The following is a 25,308-nucleotide window of genomic DNA, read 5'->3' as shown; positions in this document are numbered from 1 at the left end:
AAGATATCCCTCAGCATCATAATGACCCGAAAAAGATGGTATTGTGAACTTAATCTTAGCATAAGGATCATCGGGCACACGATGATTATTACCTTGATGGTGGTGGACACCACCCATACCTGTCGTGTTGCAGCGAAGACGTCGTCACAATCTTGCTTGTTGGAAGGCTGCACGATCTATGTTCCCATTGGCATCATACACCGAGTCTTCTGGCAAGAGATCATCGGTGTTGCTGCCGGAGACGTCATTGTTGGCCGCCACAAAGGTTTTCAACTCAGTAACCTTGTCGGTTAGCGTGGAAATTCGTTTGTCCAATCTCTCCATATTGTTGCCAATGTTGAGTTCAATGAGTGCGTTAGTGACAGCCTTTCTAATGGCCTCATTCATCTTTTTTTGGGCATTCTCTATAGCAGCTTGCAGTTGCTCTTGGCTGACACACTCGTTGAAATCCTTGGGATTGTTATCTCCAGTCTGATCATCTCCTGCCATTGTAAACACAAAAACAGGAACAAACGGTGAAAGTTATCCCTACCAAATGACTACGTGGTTGCAGTGGTGTCACTTTTCATAGCAAGTGGAAGCGTCTTACCAAGCTCTTGCAAAGTTCTTACCAACACAAGCAATGGGTGGTACAACCAGCGGCTGGTTCATGATACATGTGAGGTAGTGGTACTGAGATTGCAAGGGCCTTTTGCTGTACTGATCTGAAGAGTTTGTGGAGCTTGGAAGGCACACAAAGAATAATATGTATATTTGGCACACAACTCAGTAACAGAAAGTAATGCTGAATTATAGTCCAAAGTACTTGTTCTCATTGCGGGTAAAAAATATTCCAAGTGCCAGGTGCGTGACAAACAAGTATGGTGGATAGCAAGAGCAACACGAACAAGGAACCAGACAACACACACTAACACAGCTCACTTTGGCCTTCTCTATGTGCTCCTCTAGATATTGTTCCACTTTTGCCCCTCTCTTTTTTCTCTATTTTTTGGCTGTCGTTGTTTTTTTGGGATTCTTTGACTTTTTCTTTTTATTTTTTTGATATTTTTTATTTACTGAGGAGCACAAAAGAAGTAACCACAAAAAATATGAGCTTAAACAAGTGAAAGGCATGGCCTATGGAAAATTCAGAAGACGTGCTCAAAATTGAAAAAAAGTTTCTGACACGAAAAGTGGATCCTGTGACTAGTTTTTTGCCAAAATAAAATTTTCTGAACTCGGTAAAGATCGATTTTGATATATGGAACATCAAAATCCGAGTTCATATGCGAAAACTAGACCAGTTTTAAGAACTGACTCCGAATTAGAGGACAAAACGGGAACAATACACGCAAAATTAGTCATGGCATCAAGGAATTGATGGAAATGATGGGGAAAAACACACGAACTGGACTCTAACATGACCTAACCAGCAACAAGACCTCGATCAGGACACAAACTCAACACGACGGACTCTGAAACTGAAATATGCAAAGGCTATGGCACGAAAGGTTTTAGGATAGGAAAAAACGAGTATGGCACTACACTATGGGACGAATGCGAAACACTCAAAACTAAGGAATAAATGTGAACCTGACGGTATACCTTAGCTCTAAATATCACTTAATGGGGATGGGGATCCTGATCTTCCATCAGGTAGAGGTAACTATCGTTGTGGCGGAGAATGACACACCGGTCGGACTTCAGATCGAAAGATCGAACCCTACAATCTTAGCACCACAACTCCTCTGGTTATCAACCGAGACACAGATCCAGTTGACCTCACCAAGAAGACTAATCCCTACCTACGCAATGAAGAACACAAGCTAGAACAAGAAAGAAAATAACCAAATTACAGATGAATGATTAATCTCATGATGTTGGGGTCTCACAAACCGATGCACGGCGAAACTGTTCTTGACAAATTAATCTAAGCAAAACAAAACCCTAATGGAGGGGTGATGGCTGTTTATGAAGACTCTAGGGTCGTGCAAAGACCCCTGGATGCACCCCTTAATGGGCCCAAATACGATACACGGTCCAACGGACCAAAAGACGGTGTCGCAACACCCTAGCAGATTTTGGATGCTGACTTGTTTCGATGATTCCCGTTGATTCCAAAGGGCTTTTGATGTGAGGACACTTGCATTGGCTTCCTTATATAATTAGCTTTCCATCCATATGTGGATTGTCAAAAATGGAGCCTGGACACCCCTGTGTGACCAATTTTATGATAGACTGATCCTAGAACCCGAGTTAGGCTGCAACTTCAGTTGGACTGGACCTCCAGCTTGGGTTGGTCGTCCTTGCTAGTCTTCTCCACCTATATACCTTTCTCCAAGTTCCTCATGAAACTCTTCTATGTTCCTAAGTGTTGGCATGAAATTTCGTCAAGTGCCAAGGGCACACGAGCAAGCCGGAAGGGTCCGCTCGATGGAGCTAGAGATCCACTTAGCTTCAGCACAGGGATGGTCGATCCTGTGCACTCCTCCCGAGACGTGCCAGTCAATTTGACCCTGCAATTGACAAGGAGAGAAAGATAATTAGTAATTTAAGGAGGAACATGCCGGTGTTGCCAGACAGTCCCGAGCCGATATGGAAGGAAATCGACTAAATAGTCGATTCCAGCATACTCATAAAGATAAATCAATTAAAGCTCATGGAAGGTAAATTGGTTATTTAGACAAACATTAGTCAATGGCAAGAGGATGTCAACAATGATTAGTTTATGTTAAGCCAATAACTACAAGTAACCGAATCCCTTTTGTATAAATGAAACAGCTCATCATCATTTAACCATTTAATAAAGATAAATCTAATGAACATATTAGATCTCGTCTATCGCTAAGACTAATGGGGCATGAGGTAGAATCATGCAGGCCATAGAAACAACAATAGATTCGATGACCCTAACTTATTACCAATATTAGTGGGGCATGAGACAGAATCATGCAGGCCATAATACAATAATAAGATCATGGGGCTAACACATCTTTCAACCTATCTTTACTTCAACGGTCTCGTGGCGTGAACTATTCATGAAAGCACTCGATATCGGCTAAAATAGCCAATTCAGGCATAGCGCACAGTTAAGGCCATGCCCTATTAGGAAGCAATAAGCAATATCGGTAACTTAATGAATCTATCTGAAGGAACACCACCCTTAGATACAGCTGATAACTTGACCTTAATCTAGTTCGAGCAGTGGAGGTCGACCGGATCGATGTAGCCGTACTTGAACTAGACAGGAGTCAATAACTAGCTTATACCAGAGTCGCAGTGTAGGTCGACCGGATTGATGCAGCCATACGAACAGAAGTATAAGCCATGACGGTACTTACAGACAAGCAGTGGAGGTCGACCGGATCGGCGCAGCCATACTTGCTGAAGAACTTGGCGAGATCTACTCTACTCCTCCTAAGGTGTGGCCGAAGCAAAAAAAGTAAGTAAGTTGTATTTGATTGATTGTGTGTCTTATTACAATAGCTAGGGGTTTATATTTATACCCTGGGCTGATAAGAGTCCTAAAGGAACATGACTAGATAACAAAAAGAAATATAGATAAATGGACTCTAACTTTCCTTATGTAGAGTCCTTGCTGATGAAGCTTCCTTGTTTGATACGTGTCCTTGTTTCTTTCATCCTGATATGCACCTGGACGTCATTTCTCTCTTAAATATATTAAATAATATTTCCTATCTGGCTCGTAAATATCCCTTAATTAGGAGACTTTTTGCTTTTGACATCATCGACCGATCTCTTCCTCTCTAGGATAAGCTTACCAAATTTTGGTGTAAACACAGGCCCCCTAGATCGAAGTATGAATTTTGATGCTTCGAACTATTTTGATCCAAGAATCTCCTTTCCTGAGTCAGCGACATTTGATTGTAATACTTGGCTTTGATGACTTACTTGTGTTGACTGTTCATCTGCTTTAGCCGATTAAGAGCTGGCCCTGAGTTTATAACTATAATCGGCTATCAAATCACTGGTAAGGAGCTGAAGAATTCACCAGTAGCAATATTACTTTATTCCAATCCTCACCTATACATGTGAACTTTGAAGTGTTTATCATGCCATCCTGGGTGGTTGATGAATGGAACGGATTAGAATCCAGTCATCCTCACTTCCCCTGCTCAGAAAACTTGGGTTTTTAAAAGATTTTTAAACTAAAACATAGCTTTGCTCCCCAAATGATTCTCTCAGATCGCTCAATGTGCATAGTTCCTCACCAAGACATTGTTTCGCCTCTATTTACCCTACTTCTAAAAAGCTTATGTGGAGTTCAGGTAGGGACAAATTATGTAGCATACTTACCTTGCGTATCGTAAAGTCAAACCCCAGATCCAAGGAGAGAAGTGGCATACTCTTAGATCAAGATGTGCATGTGTGTGGAATGTTTAGTGGTAACCTAATTCTACTATGCTCTCTGAAATATATTTCTCCCTTGTGGAATATTTTTGTGAGAACATGGGTTATCTTTATTCTCATCTCTTTTTCTTTTTCCCTTTCTTTTTTTTACTTTGGACCTCTTTTGTGTCCATCTTTTTACATTTTTGCATAACCCATGTCTCTTTTTACAACAACTTTTGAGAGAAATATTATCAAGAACTTGGAGCATTTATTCCGATAAAACCGAGCAAACATATTTTTTGTCTTCTCCTAGTGTAGGAGCAGAACATTTTGAGGTGGATGAAGAGCATGTTTTTGCGTACTTCCAGTGTAGAAGCAGCACACATATGTAGTGTGTACGTGATCTTGATCTTGGGAGCATGAGAAATCTCTTAAAAATGGTCAACAAGACTTGACAAAACTCAACACAAAGTAAGCAGCCTACGTGGAAGGGTTTTTAATGATAACATATGGCCTTGGTAGGAAATTCAATATCATCGAGGAGACAAGCTATTAATTTTGAATTTTTGTATGAAAATTTCCCAAGTACTTCACAAAAAGAAGCAAGGTTCCCCTCATCATACCATATCTCATTCATCAACTACTTAGACGACATGCTTTCCCTATGATAAATTGTTCACAAGTGATAGGAAAAGCAAGGAATAAAGAATATATACCTCATATCTGCATCCATGTACTTCCAGCCTGAGTCTGGTTACCTCAGTGCGCTTTGCGGCCTGCTCGGCGACTTTTGTCAACACGTGGAATCCTTGGTTGTCGCCAAAGAAATCAGAAGTGGTGCTGGCCTAAGCAAAACGGACAAATCCTGACATATGGTGGCCTGGAGCAGTATCTAATCACTGTTGGCTGAACAAACAGGATAGAATCAGCCTTGAAGTCTTTGATTAAAATATTTAGCCGGTGCGACTCTGAGTTCTAATTTTCAATGATGTCTGATCTTCATCGGTTTTTTAGGAATAAATGATTCTTTAATTTGAAAAGCAGGGTTTCGAACTAGCAGTCGATTTTCTTCGAGAAGGTCATTAGTTTAGATACTTCGCCAGAGGAATATGATTTAACATTTATCCCTTTCCCTACTATTGTTTGTATTTTCTCTATAGATGCTAGAACATGTTATAGAACCTTCAATTTGCCTTCCATGAGATGACCATCACAACTCTTGAGTCAAGTGTTGTGATGGATTTATATTTGTCAAACTCAGTATATGTAATCAGTGTTGGGCCTAATTCATTGCCAGAAATAGAAATAGTCGGCTTCGAGGCTGGATGCTCTGTGAATCATGTGTAGGTGAGTTGACCCCTACCGATTTCTGTATATCTGTTGTTGCATCTTCTGGTCTAGGTAGGAGGAGTACTCATGCCTTGGCACATCCACGTTGGCATTGTAGATAATAAAGCCAAACTAGTTGAGCTCCAACTAATGTAGCCATGCACATGTACAGTGCCTTGATTCTCGGCCACCATATTTAAAATATACTCCGAGCACTCATAGACGATACCTTGGCGCTTAACCTGGACAAGTATTTGCAGGATCTTGATGAACCATTTGAGGAATACTAGGCCCCCTGATTGTAGCCACATCGGCGCTGGCAATAAAGCAGCTAAGCATCAATGTGACATAGTCACTGGCAAGACCCAAGGTGTCAAAGAATACGAATGCAGCTGCAACGATGATGGCGAACCAATAGCCAATTCAATGAGATGTTCACCCCATAGAGGAGTCAGTGAATGAATGGTTGAGAATGCCCATGAGGATCTCTATCCGTACGTTTCCCAGCAAGAGAATCTTGGTGGTCTTTTCCTTTTCTATCAGGAAACCATCAGCTTTATGCTCTTGCCGATCGCTATTGATAGGTTGCATCAGCACTTTTCAGACCAAGGGTTAAATGATCGAACGGTCCAGGACAAGCATCTCATTAAGCAAAACAAAACTTCCTTTAATAGATTTATCAACTCTGGATTGCACTTATGATTCGACTCAGCGTTCACAAACATCGGCCTAAGCCTATCTCCAAGACCAATGCTTACTCCCCTTAATCCAACGGCCGATGTGAAGCCTTGATTATTTATCAAAACAAACTCTCAGAGCCGATTGCTTGGATCGGCTGTTGGCCTTCATTACTGATCTTAATGAAGCCTCCTTCCCACAACTTGCCAGAAAAGCATTCGAAGTCTCCTAGTTCCCAAAAGACTGGATTGGTTGTTGCGATACTCATAGACTTATCAGCGCGAACTAGCTCGACATCATCTCCATGCCATTGAATCAAACACTGATGCATGGTCGATGGTACACAACAGTTCGCTTGAATCCAATCACGACCAATGAGTAAACTATATGACCCTTTTCCATCGATGACAAAGAACGTTGTAAGCAGAGTCTTACTCCCGATTGTTAGTTCGACGTTCATTGCCCCCCGGGTCTTAGACGCATTACCCCCAAAGTCCTTAAGCATCATGTCGGTCTCAATCAGATCTCCTGGTCCCTTGCCAAGTTTACGAAAAGTGGTGTAAGGCATGAGATTGACAGAAGCACCTCCGTCCACCAACATTTTGTTCATCGGCCTCCCATCAACCAAACCTTTTACATATAGAGCCTTTAGGTGCTGATGCTTGACTGGTTTATCAAATATTGCTTGTTGTATGACCGTTAACTTGGCAACCATCTCCTCATGCTCTGATTCATCAAAATCCGAATAAACTTCTTGATCTACCAGAGCTCTGGACTCTGATGGCAACAGAAAAGCCATTTGAATATTAGCCGATGGTTGCTTTCTATCGGTTGTTTGCTTAGCACGCCATACTTGAGGTTTACCGGATGCCTGAGCCTGTTCCAACTCTTTATTCCTTAGGCATTGCACCCTTCTCTTCTGGCTTCTTGTCAAACCTCCTACACACCATTGGCCTTCCTGCCAAACATATTCTTTCTTGTTGCCTTCTTCTTCATAATCAGCCCAATCTTGATCGACGACTCTTTTTCCCAGCCGATTATGAATAGTTCCATTTTTTAAGCGAAGATCCATGTTATTATGGTGATATGCATCTTGAGCATGGATAGACCAGAGATTCCCTAAACTCCCAATATTGATCGCTGCACTCTGGACAGTTACTCCTGGTAGGCAACTTCAAACCTTCATTCCAGCAATGTCTGAAGAAAGGACAATTCCAATGCAATTCAGTTTGCTTTCTTTCGTACCTCTCTTTTTCTTGTTGACGCTGGTATTCTTGCTTTTTCAACCAACGCTAATAATCCTTTTCCCTCTGCCGCTGCCATTTATTCAACATAATTTGTGATGTAACTCACGGCTTTGTCGCCCCTTCTTTTGATGTTTCTCCCTGCTCATATCGGCTCTTTTGCTTGTCGCGACGTCTTTTAATTTCCCTGTATTCGTTGGCCGATATTTGCATCTTGGGATCGACTGTTCTAGCTTCTCTTGATTTGGTTGATGTTAGGACCTTAGTCTTTCCGTTGAGTAGCCTAGCATCAGCCATGTTTTGATCTCCTGGGAACGGATTATCATCAACTTTCATTTTCTGAGGCGTATCAAATTTGAGCCTTCCTTGCTGAATAGCCCTATGTATATGTTGCCGAAAAATTCTGCATTCATTAGTGGAATGAAAGGTAGTGTTATGAAACTTGCAGAACTTCTTATTTTTCAACTGATCAGGTTGCAACATAACATGATTATCGGGCAACTTGATCTGCCCCTTCTCAAGCAAGAAATTGAAGAGCTTGTCTGATTTTGTGACATCAAAGTCATAGCTCTCCTCGACTCCTCTTCCCCAAGGATTTGCCACCATTACTGTTTCCTTGCCCCAATTTCATTCAGCCGTAGCAACCTCTTCTTCTTCATCTTCATAGCCGTCATTGACTGAGTATGGATTATAAGCTTCGGCCACTGTGGTACTCTTCTGGAATTAGGTATCTCTGTGCATACTCTGGAATTGGCTATTGAGCGCTGCCATTCGTTGAGCCAATTGACCCAAGTTGTCAAATTCTTGTCCCATCAGTTTTTCTTTCCACATTGGCAGCATTCCCTGAACGGCTAAAGCAACTAGTTGATTATCAGCTAAGTTTAATGAGAAGCATAAGTTCCTAGTCACTCAGAACCTTTGAAGAAACTCAGTGCCTGATTCATTAGTCTTCTATCTTATAGTTGTTAGATCGGTAATCTTCTTTTCTTCAGTCCCAGTATAAAAATATGTATGAAATTTCTTCTTGAGGTTAGCCCAGTTGGCAATGGAGTTGACTAACAATGATGAAAACCAAGTGAAGGCTGGTCCTGACAGGGACAAGGAGAACAAACTTGATGGGCCTCCTCAACTGATGCCTCGCCCAATTGTGTAAGATACCGACTGACATGTTCTATTGTGCTTGTACTGTCTTGGCCAGTGAACTTAGCAAACTCTAGAAGCCTGTAATTTGCAGAAAGAGTGACCAAATCATACCGTTCTAGGTATGGGCGTTTGTACGAAAAGGTCAGCCCTTTTGGCTTTAGACCGAACCAATTCTTCATCATCTCGGTCACCTTTAGCAACAACTCGTCAGCATGTGAATTTTGATTTCCCTGCACCTACTGACCCATCTGTGGATTGAAATCCCGTGTGCCTTGATACCCTAGATCCAGAATCATGTGAAGGGTGTTAAAATCTGTGCCATAATGATACCCCTGTGGAATCTCTATCTGCTAGGTCCTTTACTGGTTTGCTGCTTGAAGTCTCTGATTGTAGACATGAGGATCTATATCTCTACGGATCCTTTGAATTGATGGTGCTATTTTTTGAGTCGATGATGCTATGTGGCCTGATGTGCCAAAATTAATCACCTGGTTCTAACCTTACCCCACTAGTTGTTGCACATGTTGTACTGATGGTCTAGGATTATACTGTGTCTGATTCATAGTAGTACCTTGAGCTTGTTCAGATGAACCCTGAACTGCCTGGACATCATCATTACCAGCTGGTGCTGCTTCTTGATGGCTGGTACTGACTTGATTAGTCCCTTGGATTGACGGATGTGGAATGTTGTAATAAGCCGGCCTAGCTTGACCAACGAGAAACCCATGAACCGCCTCTTTCATGGCATTGTGGAATGTGTCCAAAAAAGCTTCATTATGGCTTGATATGGCATCATGAACAGATTTGTTTACAATTTCCGTAAAGAAACGCCTGTCTTCAGCTTCAATTGTATCTGTCTGCCCGTGTAACAAGACTCTTGGTAGTGGAAATTTCTAAACAACTATGTTGTCACGCGTTTGGTGTAGGACAACAAACATTTGTTCTAAAATTCTTCTATAGCTTTGCCGATAACATCTTTATCTCCATCAGGTAGATCTTCATAATGTACCATAAGGACGTCATTGTTGTTATGAACCACCATGACAATTGTGGGGTCCAACCGAGCGTGCCAAGAACGTGTGTCGGCACAAAATTTCATCCCGTGCCGAGGGCACATGAGCAAGCCAGAAGGGTCCGCTCGATGGAGCTGGATATCTGCATAGCTTCAGCACAGGGATGGTCGATCCTACGCACTCCTCCCGAGACGTGTCAGTCAATTTGCCCCTACAATTGACAAGGAGAGAAAGCTAATCAGTAATTTAAGGCAGAACATGCCGGTGTTGCCAGACAGTCCCGAATGTGCGGCTCTGAGAGCCGATATGGAAGGAAATCGACTTAATAGTCGATTCCAGCATACTCATAAAGATAAATCAATTAAAATTCATGGAAGGTAAATCGGTTATCGCTCAGGATAGATCTCGTTATTTAGACAAACATTAGTCAATGGCAAGAGGATGTCAACAATGATTAGTTTATGTTAAGCCAATGACTACAAGTAACCGAATTCCTTTTGTATAAATGAAATAGCTCATCGTCATTTAACCATTTAATAAAGATAAATCTAATGAACATATTAGATCTCATCTATCGCTATGACTAGTGGGGCATGAGGCAGAATCATGCAGGCCGTAGAACACAGCCAATGATCTCGTGCCATGAACTGTTCATGAAAGCACTCGATATTGGCTAAAACAGCCGATTTAGGCATAGCACACAGTTAAGGTCATGCCCTATCAGGAGCAGATCTACCAAATAATGATCCCCACTCCATGATGCTAACATTGGGGTGTGAGGCAGAATCACATAGGCCGTGATAATGGGCCATCGAACGGTTTTCGCTAGCCAATAGATCTACTCAAGACAAAAACATACCTTAACCGCACACTATGCACGATAAAGATTGACATAAAACGGCTGATAAAAAATTACTCATCGTTTAAAGTGCAGATTAGATCAAATTTAGATTAACAAACGATGGGTTAAGAAGGATATAAGGCCGATCTAGATCAATCTCAATCGGGCAAAGTGATATTGCTGTAATTAAATAAATAACGGAAGCAATAAGCAATATCGGTAACTTAATGAATCTATCCGAAGGAACGCCACCCTTAGATAGAGCCGATAACTTGACCTTAATCTAGTTCGAGCAGTGGAGGTCGACCAGATCGATGCAGCCGTACTTGAACTAGACAAGAGTCGATAACTAGCTTATACCAGAGTCGCGGTGGAGGTCGACCGGATCGATGCAGCAGTACGAAAAGAAGTATAAGCCATGACGGTACTTACAGACAAGCAGTGGAGGTCGACCGGATCGATGCAGCCATACTTGCTGAAGAACTTGCTGAGATCTACTCTACTCCTACTCCTAAGGGGTGGCCAGAGCCAAAAAAGTAAGTAACTTGTATTTGATTGATTGTGCGTCTTGTTACAATAGCCGGGGGTTTATATTTATACCTTGGGCTGATAAGAGTCCTAAATGAACACGACTAGATAACAAAAAGAAATATAGATACATGGACTCTAACTTTCCTTATGCAGAGTCCTTGCTGATGAAGCTTCATTGTTTGATATGTGTCCTTGTTTCTTTCATCCTGATATGCACCTCGACATCATGTCTCTCTTAAATATATTAAATAATATTTCCTATATGGCTCGTAAATATCCCTTAATTAGGAGACTTTTTGCTTTTGACATCATCGGCCGATCTCTTCCTCTCCAGGATAAGCTTACGAAATTTTGGTGTAAACACTAAGCAAGATAACATCATTAGGTAGTAGTCTATTCTCAAAAGTATGAAAAGGATCGCTTAAGAACGAGCTCACCTCTAAATTGAGTTCACGCATTCGAGCTCGGGTCATTGGACCTTGCATAATGGTTGGAGGATCAGCGGTTACATCTGAAGGAGTGATGTACTCATCAAGTTCGGCCTACAGGACGGCTGCGCGGGGCACGACAACGACCTGCAGTACGTCGCCGAGTCCATTCTTAGGGCGCAGATGAGCTACGACCGCAGTGGGGACACACATCCTGGCTTCAGCCTGTCCCCAATGTGCCGCTCCTCACTAACGGCCAGATGGTACACACCTGGTACTCTCCTCTTCCTCTGCTGCTTGCATTGCTTGCTTTCGGTTGAAGTCCGTAGGCTAAGACAAGCAAGCAAACGAAGGTATCATTGTTATAAAGCAACAAATAGTGATACTTAATTGAACAAGAATTGCTATAGCTTGTTTGTCCTCTGCCTGAAACTATATTGTCTAAAGGTCCATGATTGCATAGATAAGTCACCGAATTGTTGTATAGAGATATGAATATGACAATATGACACCCATGTGTTTTTTCTGCTAATTAAACATTGTCATGTACTGAGTATGTCCCTTTTCATATATCATTGTTCCACGTGGGATGATTTGAATAGTTGATTCAGTTACCTATATGAATAATATCGCTTAAACTTGTCTTGCCTGTTACAGTAGCATTTTACATGTCTCAGTTCTGAACTCTGAATATTTGCCAGCTCTTTTGGTTCAGATGATACTCCATTTATTTCCAATTCCATTGGTGTCATCACCCCTGCATCTCAGCATGGATGGGATCAAACCTATAACATCATGATATGTATGGTGTACATTCGTTTCCTTATTGTATGATGCTTCTGTCAAGCACTTGTTTGATTGGAATTGCATGTTGTTTTTCTTCCAAAGGAAGCAGCTCATCTTATAATGTTTGTTTATTTTTCATGTCATCTGAACCAACAGGTACTGGTGCCACTTTCAAGGCCTTGAGGGCATGGCTTTTCTAGATTCATAGTTCTTTTTATTATGATACATAGCAATTATAAAAGCCAAAATGATGTACAATTTGAAACGGAGGGAGTATTATAGTAGACTTGTCAAGAATGGCAGCTGATACTGAAAAGCACCAGGCTTGGGTTTTAAAAAGATCTACCAACATAGAAAATGCATATTGTTGCTTGCACCCTCTTTTTATGTTCAGCACTTCTATAGAGATGATTACCCTAAACCCTAAACCACAAATATCTATATTTTATTGCCTAACTTTGTATTGGATCTTGCTTCCAATACCTTTGGTGTGTGTTTCTTTTTAAACTGTAGCCCAAGAATATAGTTAGTGACTATAAATGGTACCCTATCCCCGTAAAGTATAGAATATCCGCCATTAAAATCATGTCATTTGTGTTTTGTCCAAACTGCATGTGACTGTTACTTAGTAGTCAGAGCAACAGTGTGGGCTGTCTGAAGCCTGCAAACTTACTTAGTTCTATCTAGCAGCCCATTTACTAGCTTTACTGTCATTTTATAGTTTTCGGTTGGCATTATCTTCTCTCTTTTATCAGCAGCTTCATCCTGAGTGCAAAAGGTTCAGTAGCTAGCATACTTGCTGATCACATTTCGATTGCTCCTTTGTTGTCGACAGATTAATTCATTGGTAAATTTTTGACGTGATGAACATCTGTTGTTTCACTATCTAGGTTCTCACTGCCATAGGGAACTTTTGCTTCTGTTCAATTGCTGTGGGAATGGTCTTGGAGCTTATCGTCAGAAGTTTTTGGGTTTGGGACTGAACTGAGTGCATATGGTTAAAAGAATAGGCAGAAGTATGACCAAGCACTTTCTAGCTTGGTCCATGTGTCATCAGGTTGAATAATGATTGGTTCAATAATGATAGTTGAGAAGGATAATTTTTAACTGTGTCATCCTCTCCGCTGATCAGTACTTCCTTTCTAATGACAACAATTTGTTTCTTTCATTAGCTTGCGCCTCAGCATTTCCTAACTCTGCTTCGGACTATGGAATGCTTGTGGCAAATGGAACCTATGCACTGACTGCTGGTAACTATGTGGAGTGCAGTTGTGGGCCAGCAAATCTCAAGTAAACTTATAATCCCTTTTGTTCAATGTAGTTTTCTTGCCTTTTATTTGTTTCGGACTATAACACCCTCATTTCCTTACAGTTTGTATTGCACACCTTACGAGCTGGAACAGAGGACGAAGCATGAGCGTGAAGAAATCGATAGTGTAGTCATGCTTCACCGTGCTGAAATGGACATCAAGCTGCGAGAAGAGCGCACATCCATGGACCGTGCACTCAAGGAGGAACCTGACAAAATGGATTCCAAACTTACAATGGTTGTCTAATAGTGCAGAAACCAGCAGCTGAACAGAGCCAAAGGAACCAAGAAATTTACAATTTTTACAAGAGGCAATGCATAATAGCTATCCTTCTTGTCACTTCCAATATTTAATTCCAATATTTAATTTCAGAACTATGTGTGTGGTCACACCATATTTTTTTCGTTACGTACATATTTTTATCGTTAGTTTGGGAGAGGAAAGATAACTCTGAATACTCTAAAGCCGTCTAATTGTTGTCCTCGCCATGGCACATTGGCACACCATTTTGTTGTCCTCGCCATGGCACACCACTTCACCACCCATCAGCAATGCTTTTCCTGAACATTGCCTTTTGGCATCAATAATGTGCCAGTGCAGGTGGATGGGCAAGCATATGTAGTTATACATAACATCATGCTTTTGTCTTTCTGTTTGTCGAGGCGAGGTGGGACTATTTCGTACTCAGTTCAACGAATATATTCTAGCTTTTGTCGTCTTATATAAGAGTATGGCATCTGCCTTCTTATTTGCATTGGCAAGGTGGGACTATTGCCTCTTCCTCTAGGAGCAAAGCTGGCACTAGCAGGCAAGATGCGGTGCTGCTGCTTTGCACATTGGGCCGGCCCAAAATTAGATAGCTGTCCGGTGTTCTCCTATTCTCATGCACGTGAATGTGAGCCTCATTTTTTTTTTCCAAAAATCCTATGTGTAGTGTAATTCTATACTACTCACATGGAAATAAAAAAAAATTCAAATTCTATTCTATAAATCAGGCGCTGAGCAGACGCAACTATATAATATAAATATCGTAAAACTTCCACTCTAACAAACAGCCTTATATAGGTCAGTTGGTAAATGTTTTGTGTAGCCGCAAAGGGCAAGGCCGCATGGGTTCGACCCTCTCTACTGTATTTTTTTCCTATGGACTTTTTTTAATACGTATTACATCTCGCAGTTAACTAATATAGACTTTTTTATAAGCAATATATCTCATGTTTAATTGGACCGATCACTATCATGTCTCGTCTAAGTGGACTGAAAGGCCTAACAAGATAATTAGTCAACCGTCACTCTCATGTGTCATTCGAGGGGATTAATAGGTCTAACATGATAGAAAGTGAACCTGTTTTTTTATAGACTTTTTTTATAACCACTACATCTCTTAGATAACTAAAATATGGATTTTTTTATAAGCACTATATATCACAGTTAACTAGACCGATCACTCTCACGTCTCGTTTGAGTGGACTAATAGACCTAACAAAATAGGTAGTCAACTGTCACTTTCACGTCTCGTCTGAGTGGACTAATAGGCCTAACAAAATAGGTAGTCAACCGGTCACTCTTCATGTCTCGTCTGGTGGACTGACAGGCGTAACACGATAAGAAGCAAACTGGTCACTCTCACGTCTTGTTTTGGGTGGGCTGATAGGCCTAACATGATATAAAGCCAAGCAGTCACTCTCACGTCTTGTCTGGGTGGACCGATAACCCTAACATGATATCAAGTCAACCATATACTATATAGCATCAACTTAACTAAATGACCAATTGCAGCCTAGTGGTAAGTGTCTAGGAATTTGGGAGGGAGGGCCAAAGCAAGAGTGAATGGCGCCATGCTATAGGAAGTCAATAGAGCACTATCACGTCTTGTTCGATTGGAATAATAGCCCTAACACGATAGCAAGACACTATCATGTTTTGTCCGAACGGACTAATAGCCCTAACACGATAGCAAGTCAACTAAGCGCTGTCACGTCTTGTCAGTGTGGACTTATAGTACCACTTTTTTAAAAATGTTTGAAAATTTTAAGAATGCTTATGGACCCAAAATATGCTAATGTGTCAATTTGTTGAATTTTGTGACCAAATTTAGATATTTTTGCAATTATTTGGTGGAATTACCATATAATAATTAAAAAATATCTAAATTTTGCTATAAAATTCTAAAAATTTGCCAGACGACATATTTTTGGTGTATAATCATTCCATTAAAGTTTCAAATGATTTTTACAAAGTGGTAGTTCACATCGTTGACAAATGGATACATCTCTCACGTAGTTGAACAATGTATCATTGTACTTTCCTAAAATTGTTTGAAATTTTTATGAAATGCTTATGGTACAATAATATGCTGATGTTTCAATTCGTAGAATTTCGTGTCCAAATGTAGATATTACTACAAATTTTTTTTTGAAATTGCCATAAATAGACAAATGGCGACTAATGTATCTTGCCAAAATAAATGAATTTGGCCCATAGCAGTAGTTAGCCGGCACTTCCCAACCTGGGCTTGGGCTGCCAATTTGGCCCAGATGGATCCCGTCGCCTGTTGGCTGCTGGAGAGTATTAAAGGGCCGGCGATTGGAAACCCTCCAATTAGCCACCGCGGCTTCTGACTCTTGGCTCGCCCGCCGCCAACGTCTCATGCCATGCCCAGCCATCATCCTCGCCTGGTGCCTTGCCGCAGCCGTCACCTAGAGCTCAGCAACTGTCCGTCTCCTCCATGCTGCACCAGCATGGCCATGGCCATCGCTGCAAGCCAGCGGCGGATCTACCCTCTGGGCGAGCGCTCTCCCTCCCATGTACCGTGACCTCTGATCTCTCCCCCACCGAGCGAGCTTAGTGGGTCCTAGATCTGGCACGTGCCGTGGCCGAGGTCGGTAGACCGTGGTGGGATTGTCCGTTGGGGCGGAGCATCGCAACCTCTGACTCCGTATTGATGGTTTCTTGGAAGGTTGTAGGCCTCATTTGAGCATAGATGCTACAACACTTAATAAAAGGTGGAATGGTCACTTAGCGATAGCTATAGCAGTTGATGGTCACAATTGGATGTATCCCCTCGCTTATGGCTTCATAGCTTCAGAAACAACAGACAACTGGACTTGGTTCATGGAACAATTAAAGAAGGCTATAGGTGATCCTTCACTCCTTGCTGTTTGTTCTGATGCTTGCAAGGGCTTGGAGAATTTGGTGAAGAATGTATTCCCAAATGTAGAGCAAAGAGAATGATTTTATCATCTTGTCAAAAATTTCCAGAAGAGATATAGAGGGTTTGGCTAGATATATCCTGCGGCAAGGGCTTACAGAGAAGACATATTCTATGACAATATAGCAAAAATGGTAAGTGAATCATCAGAAGTGGTGAAATGGTTATAGACCAATCATAAGCTATTATGGTATAGGTGTGGTTTCAATCCAGAAATTAAGTGTGACTACATAACTAGTAATATTGCTGAGTCATTTAATAACTAGATTAGAAACCATAATGACTTACCTGTTGCTGACATTGCTGATAAGATTAGAGAAATGATCATGGTACTGTGGAACAAGAGAAGAAATATTGCATACAGGCTACCTGAAGGCAGGATACTTCCAGCTATTATGCATCAGCTAAAAGCAAATACTAGAGGCTTGGGACATTTGAAAATTGTACCATGTTCTAATTGGAGTGCAGAGGTGTGGGACCATAGCAGCAGAGTTGAGAGGCATATTGTCAAGTTACACCAAAGGACTTGTACATGTCTTGAATGGCAGCACACTGGTAAGCCATGTCAACATGTATTGGCCTATGTAACCCACCAATGGGGAGTTGACCTTGAACAGTTTGTGCATGACTACTGCTCGGTCAATTGATTTAGGGCTGCTTATGGAAGCGAGATTGAGCCGATGACAGATAAAACACAATGGCCACAAGTTGACCTACCATTTTTAGTTGGTGCACCTCTTGCTAAATTACCTGTTGGAAGACGAAGGAAACTAAGAAGGAAGGGATGGATGGAAGGTGGCCACAAGAAGAAAGGTGGCGAATTTACCAACGAGGGTGAAGGTGAGAAGGGATGTGACAACGATACTTCTCTAACAAATGGAAAGGGAAAGAAGATGATGGTCCAGGACCTATGACTTGCAAAAAATGCAGAGAAAAAGGTCACAGGCAAGCTAGTGCCAAGTGCCCACTAAATGGGATAGCAAAAAAGAGATAAGAACTGATTTTCTTTATCAAGAAACTTAAATGAAAATGTCAATATTAATTTATTTGATTACTTGTAGGAAGTATAGGCAACCTAGGAAGAATGTTACAAAAGTTGCACCAGCAGAACCTAGCACCCCACGGAGGCCGACTAGAGAAGAAATCCTACAGGATAGTCCAGGAAGGGTCACCAGAAGGTAAGGAATATTAACACATTTACTGTACATTAATTTTTCCATACATATAATTGTCATATCGTATTTATGTGGAGCAGGCTTGCGATGTTATTAGGAGAGGGCACATCTTCACAAACCGACACCACTAGGCCTGTGAGGATGCCTACCGCGACAGCACCAAAAAAGATGACTCCAAAGAGAAAGCTACACATTGGATGAATTATTTTAGTTGTGATGAGATGTAAACTCATGCTTTATTTCATATGACTTGGATCTCGTTTGGAACTAAATTATGGTCTTATGAGATTAACTTGTTTATGCTAGAATCATGGTTTTATGAGATGAGCTCGTTCGTGCTAAATTCATGGTTTTATCTATTACTTGTAATTGTGTATGCACTACACCACAACCCACCTTTCCCTACAATTATGTGTTGGTAAATCAAGGGTTTTGGCAACACATAATGTGTTGGCAATTCTTTACTTTTTTAGCGTCACTTAAACTGTCGACAATAGTAATGTAAGGCTACAACTTATATGTCGGCGTTTCTCCTTCCAACACATAAAGTGTCGGCGAAAGTTTTTAGACAAAAAAAGTGTCATTGTAGCCTACCTAAACCACTATCCAAGTGTCGGCGAAGGGGCTAAGCCACTAAAACAGGAGGCCCACCCTTCATTCCTTACTCCCTTTCCACTCACGCAGACTTTAGAAAAAAAAAAAGAAAAACCTCGCTAGCAGGGCTTCGCTGCCGGGTGCCTTTAGGAGCCGGTGCCGGAGGCTAGTAGTTGGGTTGTTCGCTGAGCCGCAGCCACCCCCCTTCCTTCCCATTTTGGCATCTCAAAGCCAGTAGATTAATCCTCTCTCGATCCACAAATCCCTCCCCTCTCTCCATCTCGCTCCCTGAAATCGAGGAGCGCGGGAGGACGCCGCAGAGCGCATTGGCTCCTAGGGTTTGCCGGTCGGATTGGGGCTCCGATCCAGGCATGCGGGCATGAGGATTCGGGAGCTCCGGGATGGGCTGGAGGTGGAGGACGATGAGCGGGAGGAGGAGGGATCGTGGGGTGGCGGCGGCGATGGGGAGGTGGTCGCGGTTGTGCGACTGCGGGCGAAGCGCGCGCTCGTCGGCACCGGCGCGAGGGTCCTGTTCTATCCGACACTTCTCTACAACGTGCTCCGCAACCGTTTCGATGGCGAGTTCCGCTGGTGGGATCGCGTCGACAAGGTGCTGATCTTTTGCCTGTCTCCAAGTTTATGTTCTAGTTTCGTTATTAGTGTTTAGGGGGTGCGATTTTGAGACATGTTTTTGGGGACAGCTAGCGGCCTAGCGTTGTGTGCCCGGTTAAATTTCATCAAATATACGTACAGTCTTATTATTATTGAGGTGTAAGAGCTGATCAGTTAAATTGGTGATGTAATAATAATAGTCATTCCTTCTTAATGTACAATAGACATTTTAGCCTGATATATCCTTAACCCCCTCTATCTTCAGTATGTTTTGCTAGGTGCTGTTCCGTTCTCTAGCGATGTTCCGCGCCTAAAGCAACTTGGTGTAAGAGGTGTTGTTACACTGAATGAAGCCTATGAAACTCTGGTTCCAACATCCCTATACCAGGTAGATGTTCCTTTACCTCTCGTAGCTGCAGGAGTAACTTTATTTGTCTCTGAACTTATAATGTTATTACTTGACCAAGAGAACTACAGGTTATATTCTAACCTAATAAGTATGTACATCGTGAACTTACTGACACTTAAGTTGGGAAGCTGTAGATCCAGCTTCAGGAGGCACTTATTTTTTAAGCCATTGTAGAAGTAGGCAAAAAAAATCTTCGTCTTTGCATTCTGATGATGTACATCATTTCATTGCCTCCTTATGAATTGTGCAATCAACAAAATCATTTGGTTAGGTTGGCACTGGTGCACATGAGATAGAGAGGTAGGCAGGTAGCAAGCAAGATAGTGTTATGGTACCATACCATATCTGGCAGGTTTTACAACTTATGTCTGAATAATCATATAATTCTATTTTTCAGGCTCATGGAATCAATCATCTCGAAATTCCCACAAGGGACTACCTGTTTGCCCCCTCCCTGGAGCATATTTGTCGGGCAGTGGATTTTATCCATTGTAAGTATGTTTTGAACCATGTTTTCATTTTCTTTTTGCTTCTTAGGGTTTTTGGAATTTTATGTGTGCTCCATTAATCCATCATCAGGCAACTTGTCTTGATGATGTCATCTCAGTTTTAGGTTGCTAATTTAGTGGTGCCAGTTCAGATCTGGCAAGTAGTTGTAGTGGTCAGCTACGGTTTATGCAATGCGTCATCTGTGTTACTTTGATATTATCTTTGGCTGTTGTTGGACATTTTGTCACCTTGAATGTAAAGGCTTATTCTTCAATTGAATTATGATTGCTATTATAAAGTTGTACTCCCTTCCAAATTATAGGTCACTTCAGCGTTGTAGGAAAATGCACCAACATCATTTCATTAAATCCACCATGAAATATTTCTTGATAGTTTTCTTATTTTGTGCTGCATACATCAATGTATTTTTCTATAACCTGGTCGAAGTTAGAGAATTTTGAATTAGGACAAAGCTAAAGTGATCTATAGTCTATAATTTGGAACAGAGGGAGTCTTTTTTCAGTTATCATGATTCATGTCAGATGTGACAATGCTGTGAACTAATCCGTATGGTGTGATTAAAAGTGGTAGTTCTTTAATTAGTCAAGGAGCAGGAAAGATAGCTTATAAGCTGTGCTAACCATTGTTGTCAATTGTCATTGGTATTAGTTTATAAGATTTGTACTATGCATTTCTATTTGACATTAATGCTACCCCATTGATGTTATCTAGTAAAAATATAGTAGCAGTATGTAGTAAAACAGTGTCATTATGTCCGTATGGTGTGATTAGAAGAGGTAGTTCTTTAATCAGTTAAGGGTCAGGAAAGATAACTTATAAATTGTGCTAACCACTATTGTCATTGGCATTATTTTATAACAATTGTACTATGCATTTCTATTTGAATTAATGCTATCCCAGTGATGTTATCTGGTGATAATCCTTAGAAACAAATGCCCTTGGTTGGATCAAATAACAAGATGTTAAAAGACAGTGCTTGTTCATAGTATGAAATAGTAACGGACCTTCAGTTTTTTTTGGCCGTTGCCTCGTTTGGTATGATAGGGTTTATAAATAGTAGATAGATAGAAACATTGTACCAGAAGACCAATGCTCCATGGCTTTAGTAACAATATAGTAGTAGTATGTAGTAAAAGTGTCATATGGCCTGCTTCTATGTGGTTTGTGTGTAAGTCAGGCAGCAAGGCAACGTATGCTCCTTTTCCAGGTAATGAAATGCAAGGTGGTAGCACCTATGTCCACTGTAAGGCTGGAAGGGGACGAAGCACTACTATAGTTTTGTGTTTTTTGGTAGCACCTATGCTCTTTTGGTACTTATTTAATGCAGATCAAGTATAGAAATATGTTCTGTTCTTGCATGGTAGTGTTATAGAATCTTCTACAGTAGTGTGCAACTATTCATTTTAATCTTACTATTTTCTAGCTCAACCTACTTAATGCTGACATATGTTGTTTGCTTATTTTTTCCAAAGCCTTATTCTACTTTATTCTGATAAATATGGTTCTCATGCTCCTGCTCGAATATGAGCTACAATCCTTTGAAAAAACATGTTTTAATCTCCTTAATATATCTCATTTGTGCAAGTTGATGCTGCCCCATTCAAGCAGTGGTACCTCACTCACTATGGAGTTGACATTGGTAGGAAGAAAAAGGCTCCTGCTGCAAAGAAGGAATCTGCTGAGGTATTATTTCTTGCAACACAGCGTCTCACTATTTACTATTAAATGTTTTTATTAAGGGATTGGCTTCATAGTTCATACATCATGTTTTGTAGCTAGCAAATATCAGCTCTTTCTGTTCTCTCTTTTAAAGACAACTGAGTCACCTCATTCTTGTATGTTTATATTGTCTACTCCTGTGCCTTGTAGATTCTTAGAGAACTCTTCTTTTCTTATCCACGTTTCACATTTGAATTGCATGTTTTTGCACCATGAGTTTTAGATTTCTGTATGAATTCCACGTCTCACATTGAAGAGCAATTTGGCAGTGGAAGGTTGCTGGCGTGCATTTCTTCCCGCCCTGGACAGTGTGGCCGAGCTGATGGGTAAGAAATAATGGACTTCCACCAGACTTTCTTTGTTTTTATTAGAGCAGCTTATCTGTTTGTGTACCATTTAACTTTTGTAGCTTAAAGCTTAATGTTTGTTTATACTCTTTATATTACAATCACTGTGAGTCTAGACATTTTAGATATGTTGGCAGCTGTCACAAATTTATCCTTCTAGGCTTCAAGTAGAATGGAAGTTGTCCCCTTATTTTCACTTATATCTTATATTACAGGCAGCTCCTTACAATACACTTTTCTTTTTTGTATAGCAGGTACATCTAGTTTAATGCATTTGGCTTCAGAGTTCAGGTTCTTGCACTTGTTTTCAGTATACTACATTAGAGTTTCAACTAGCTGCAATAGAGTTTGAGTGAAGTTGCAGTGAACTGCATTAGGTTGATTTGTAGAATCTAGGTTTATGATTTTAGGTTCAGTTCAAGTCCATTACATTATATTTTCAGTTTCAGTTCAGGTTCACTTTTTTCAGTCCAGTGAATCTAGGATTCGTTTTCAGTCTAGTAACCTGCATTAGACTTTCATTGAACTGCAGTAGATTTTGAATGTTTAGTATTTCAGTTTCATTGCAATCTGTAGTTTGTTTCAGAGCTGCAGTGGGTGTGTTTTCTCCTGTCTTAGTCCTCTTCAGCATTGCAATCCACAGTTTTGTTTCCAGAGCAGCAGTGGGTGATTTTCTCCTGTCTTACTTATTCCTTTTTCTAGCTACAGTAGTAAAAAAATTCAAGTACCCATTATGACTTTTAATTGGCTGGTAGCTTTCTGTGCAAACTGGCAGCCTCAATGTCCTTATATTTGTTCAGTAGCAATTTCACTCTGTTCTTTCATTTGTTCCTAGTCCAAGTGGCATGTTGCCTCTCTCTCTCTCTCTCTCTCTCTCTCTCTCTCTCTCTCTCTCTCTCTCTCTCTCTCTCTCTCTCTCTAATTCATTGCCAGAAATTAGCCATGTTTTGGTCTCACAAGCAGAATTTTGTTTGGGTTGTGTACATAAGTACATTAGGAGGTATTCAGCTTGGAAAACCTAAGACCATGTACAATTTGTTCAGCAATATATATTCCGTCTAAGTTTTAATTGCACCAAGGCAATCATCATTTTTATTTTTCATTATCCTAGTTTCAGTTTAAGTAACTCAGCCCTATCATGTTTCAGGTACTAAGTTTCAGTAACTTCGTGCAGCAGCTGTAGCTTGGCTTGATCAGAAGCAGCTGTTGATTGCTTGATTCAGCTGCAGCACCATCATTCTAGTGTCATTTGCTCCTGATTATCTTGGGCTCATGAACTGCATTTGGAGATCCAGAGGCAAATGGTTTCTCAAGCGGCAACACAAGCATTCTATAACTAACTAATCTATATATTGGACCTATATGGCTCTATGTACTATGATCATCACTTGACCTGCTGTATATATATATCAAGTTGGTGTATGTATGGAAGATCTAATATATTATTTATACAAAAATCAAGTGAATTTGTTCAATGTGATGCCTTCTATATGAGCAAAAGTGGATTTATCAAATTATTTTAATTGTAATTATATCTATGCAGTTTTGCCGACAGTTTTTTTTGGGAAGGGTATGGTTTGTAAAATACCCTGGAAATGGTTTGGCCAACATACAAACTGTCGGGAAAGGTCTTAATTGTCGGCGTAGGTCTTAACTGTCAGCAAAAGGTTAACTGTCGGCAAAGGTTTCAACTGTCGGCGTAGGTAGACCTTTTGCCTACACATCAAGTGCCGGGGATTCTGTTAACTGTCGGCAAAAGTTTCGCCGACGGCTTCTAGCGCGACTGTTTCTAAACTGTCGGCAAAACTTTTCACGGAGGTTATCTGTCGGCAAAGGTGCCCTTTGCCTACAATAGAAAGTGTCGGCAAAAGTATGTTGTGTTATAGTGATGGATCATCTTTGATAATTTATATTACATATTAAACTGTACATGGCGGCCAGCTAGCCCAGGCCACGCCCAGCCATGGCCAGGCGGCGGCCAGCCAGCCTAGGCGGTGGCCAGCCATGCCCAGGCGCCGGCCAACAATGCCCTGGTGGTGGCCAGCCAGCCCAGACCGCGACCAGGCAGGCAGGCCAGGCGAGCGGCCAGTAGCCCCATCCCACGTCAATTGAAGCCCTAAGGGCAATACGATCACATCATGGCAAAATACATGTATTTTAGTTGAGAAAAGTGGTTAAAAAGACTAAATGTCATGTATAACAAAGTGCCAACGTTTCAAGGGTCGTTTTAACGAAGTCGATGTTTGGAGTCCTATAATAGCAAAGCGCATTGTTTCACGTCCTATAATTACAATTTTCTCAGAGTAGCACTTATTTATTGTGGGGATTGGGGACAACCCAATACTTAATGCATGATTATTCAGTAGTGTGGTTAATATTTTGTATTATCACCAATCTAGTGCTAATCTTCTGAACAGACACAGCAGATACCTGTAATTACATTCCTCGTAGATATAGCAATGTTATATTCTGGAGAGAGCTCTGGTATGAATGTATGATTGTCACTCTAATTTGCAGGTCTTCTGTTTGGTGGCTATGGAAAAGACTCTCTTACTTCACGACATCTTCACTCCTTTACTTCACGACATCAATGGTGGCAAGCTGAAGTCCGTTCCATACAAGCCAGAACCCGAGGACCACAGTAAGCTGACGAGTTGAGCAAGAGGATGGGGTATGTGTAGACCCATGGCTACATATGGGTGCCAACCCTTTGGTTTAGCTGTTTATATTATCAAGTTGCCGTGTAACCGCAGAATGACAGCACGTGGAGAAGAGCCCTTGTAATACATGGGTCGTGTAATAAGAGAAACTTCTGCTTATTGAGAGAGTGACCATTTAAGAATAAAAAATGATGTGATGTTCTGATCTCAATCTCTGTTTTTAACTTATCTCCTTTCTTCTGAATATATTGGATTTTCTTTTTCGGTGAGAAGCATAGATATAATAGCAATTTTTGTCATAACAGTCGGCAAGTCAGTGCTATGACAAAACTTTCAGCTACTGTTCTCGCCAAAAATAAAAACTCTGTTTTGATCTGCTTGTCACTTGCATGGTCGTTTTCACTGTTCAGTCATCTGTGTTAAGAGAAATAAAGAA

The 25,308-nt window shown here is 41.0% G+C and overlaps 1 protein-coding gene and 1 pseudogene across 1 annotated transcript; both read left to right on the top strand.

Annotated features, from left to right (window-relative positions):
* The first annotated feature begins 17,526 nt into the window (after positions 1-17,526).
* Positions 17,527-18,222, top strand: LOC136547603 (uncharacterized; annotated as a pseudogene).
* A 573-nt stretch (positions 18,223-18,795) lies between these two features.
* LOC136543474 (phosphatidylglycerophosphate phosphatase PTPMT1-like) lies at positions 18,796-24,970 on the top strand. The gene is made up of 6 exons (XM_066535911.1): positions 18,796-19,225; positions 19,493-19,615; positions 20,034-20,127; positions 21,732-21,829; positions 24,730-24,853; positions 24,966-24,970. The coding sequence occupies exons 1-6, from the start codon at positions 18,995-18,997 to the stop codon at positions 24,968-24,970; spliced, it is 675 nt and encodes a 224-aa protein (XP_066392008.1). The 5' UTR covers positions 18,796-18,994.
* Positions 24,971-25,308: the final 338 nt, after the last annotated feature.

Source organism: Miscanthus floridulus, chromosome 3 (genome assembly GCF_019320115.1).
Source record: "Miscanthus floridulus cultivar M001 chromosome 3, ASM1932011v1, whole genome shotgun sequence".
NCBI classification, from domain to species: Eukaryota; Viridiplantae; Streptophyta; class Magnoliopsida; order Poales; family Poaceae; genus Miscanthus; species Miscanthus floridulus.
Note: the sequence above shows the minus strand (reverse complement) of the source record. Positions and strands in the feature narration are given on the sequence as shown.

Coding starts and splice junctions, on each gene's coding strand:
- LOC136543474 (XM_066535911.1), top strand. CDS start 18,995: ATGAGGATTCGGGAGCTCCGGGATGGGCTGGAGGTGGAGGACGATGAG. Junction 19,616..20,033: donor TTCCAACATCCCTATACCAG/GTAGATGTTCCT, acceptor TCTATTTTTCAG/GCTCATGGAATCAATCATCT. Junction 20,128..21,731: donor GGCAGTGGATTTTATCCATT/GTAAGTATGTTT, acceptor CATTTGTGCAAG/TTGATGCTGCCCCATTCAAG.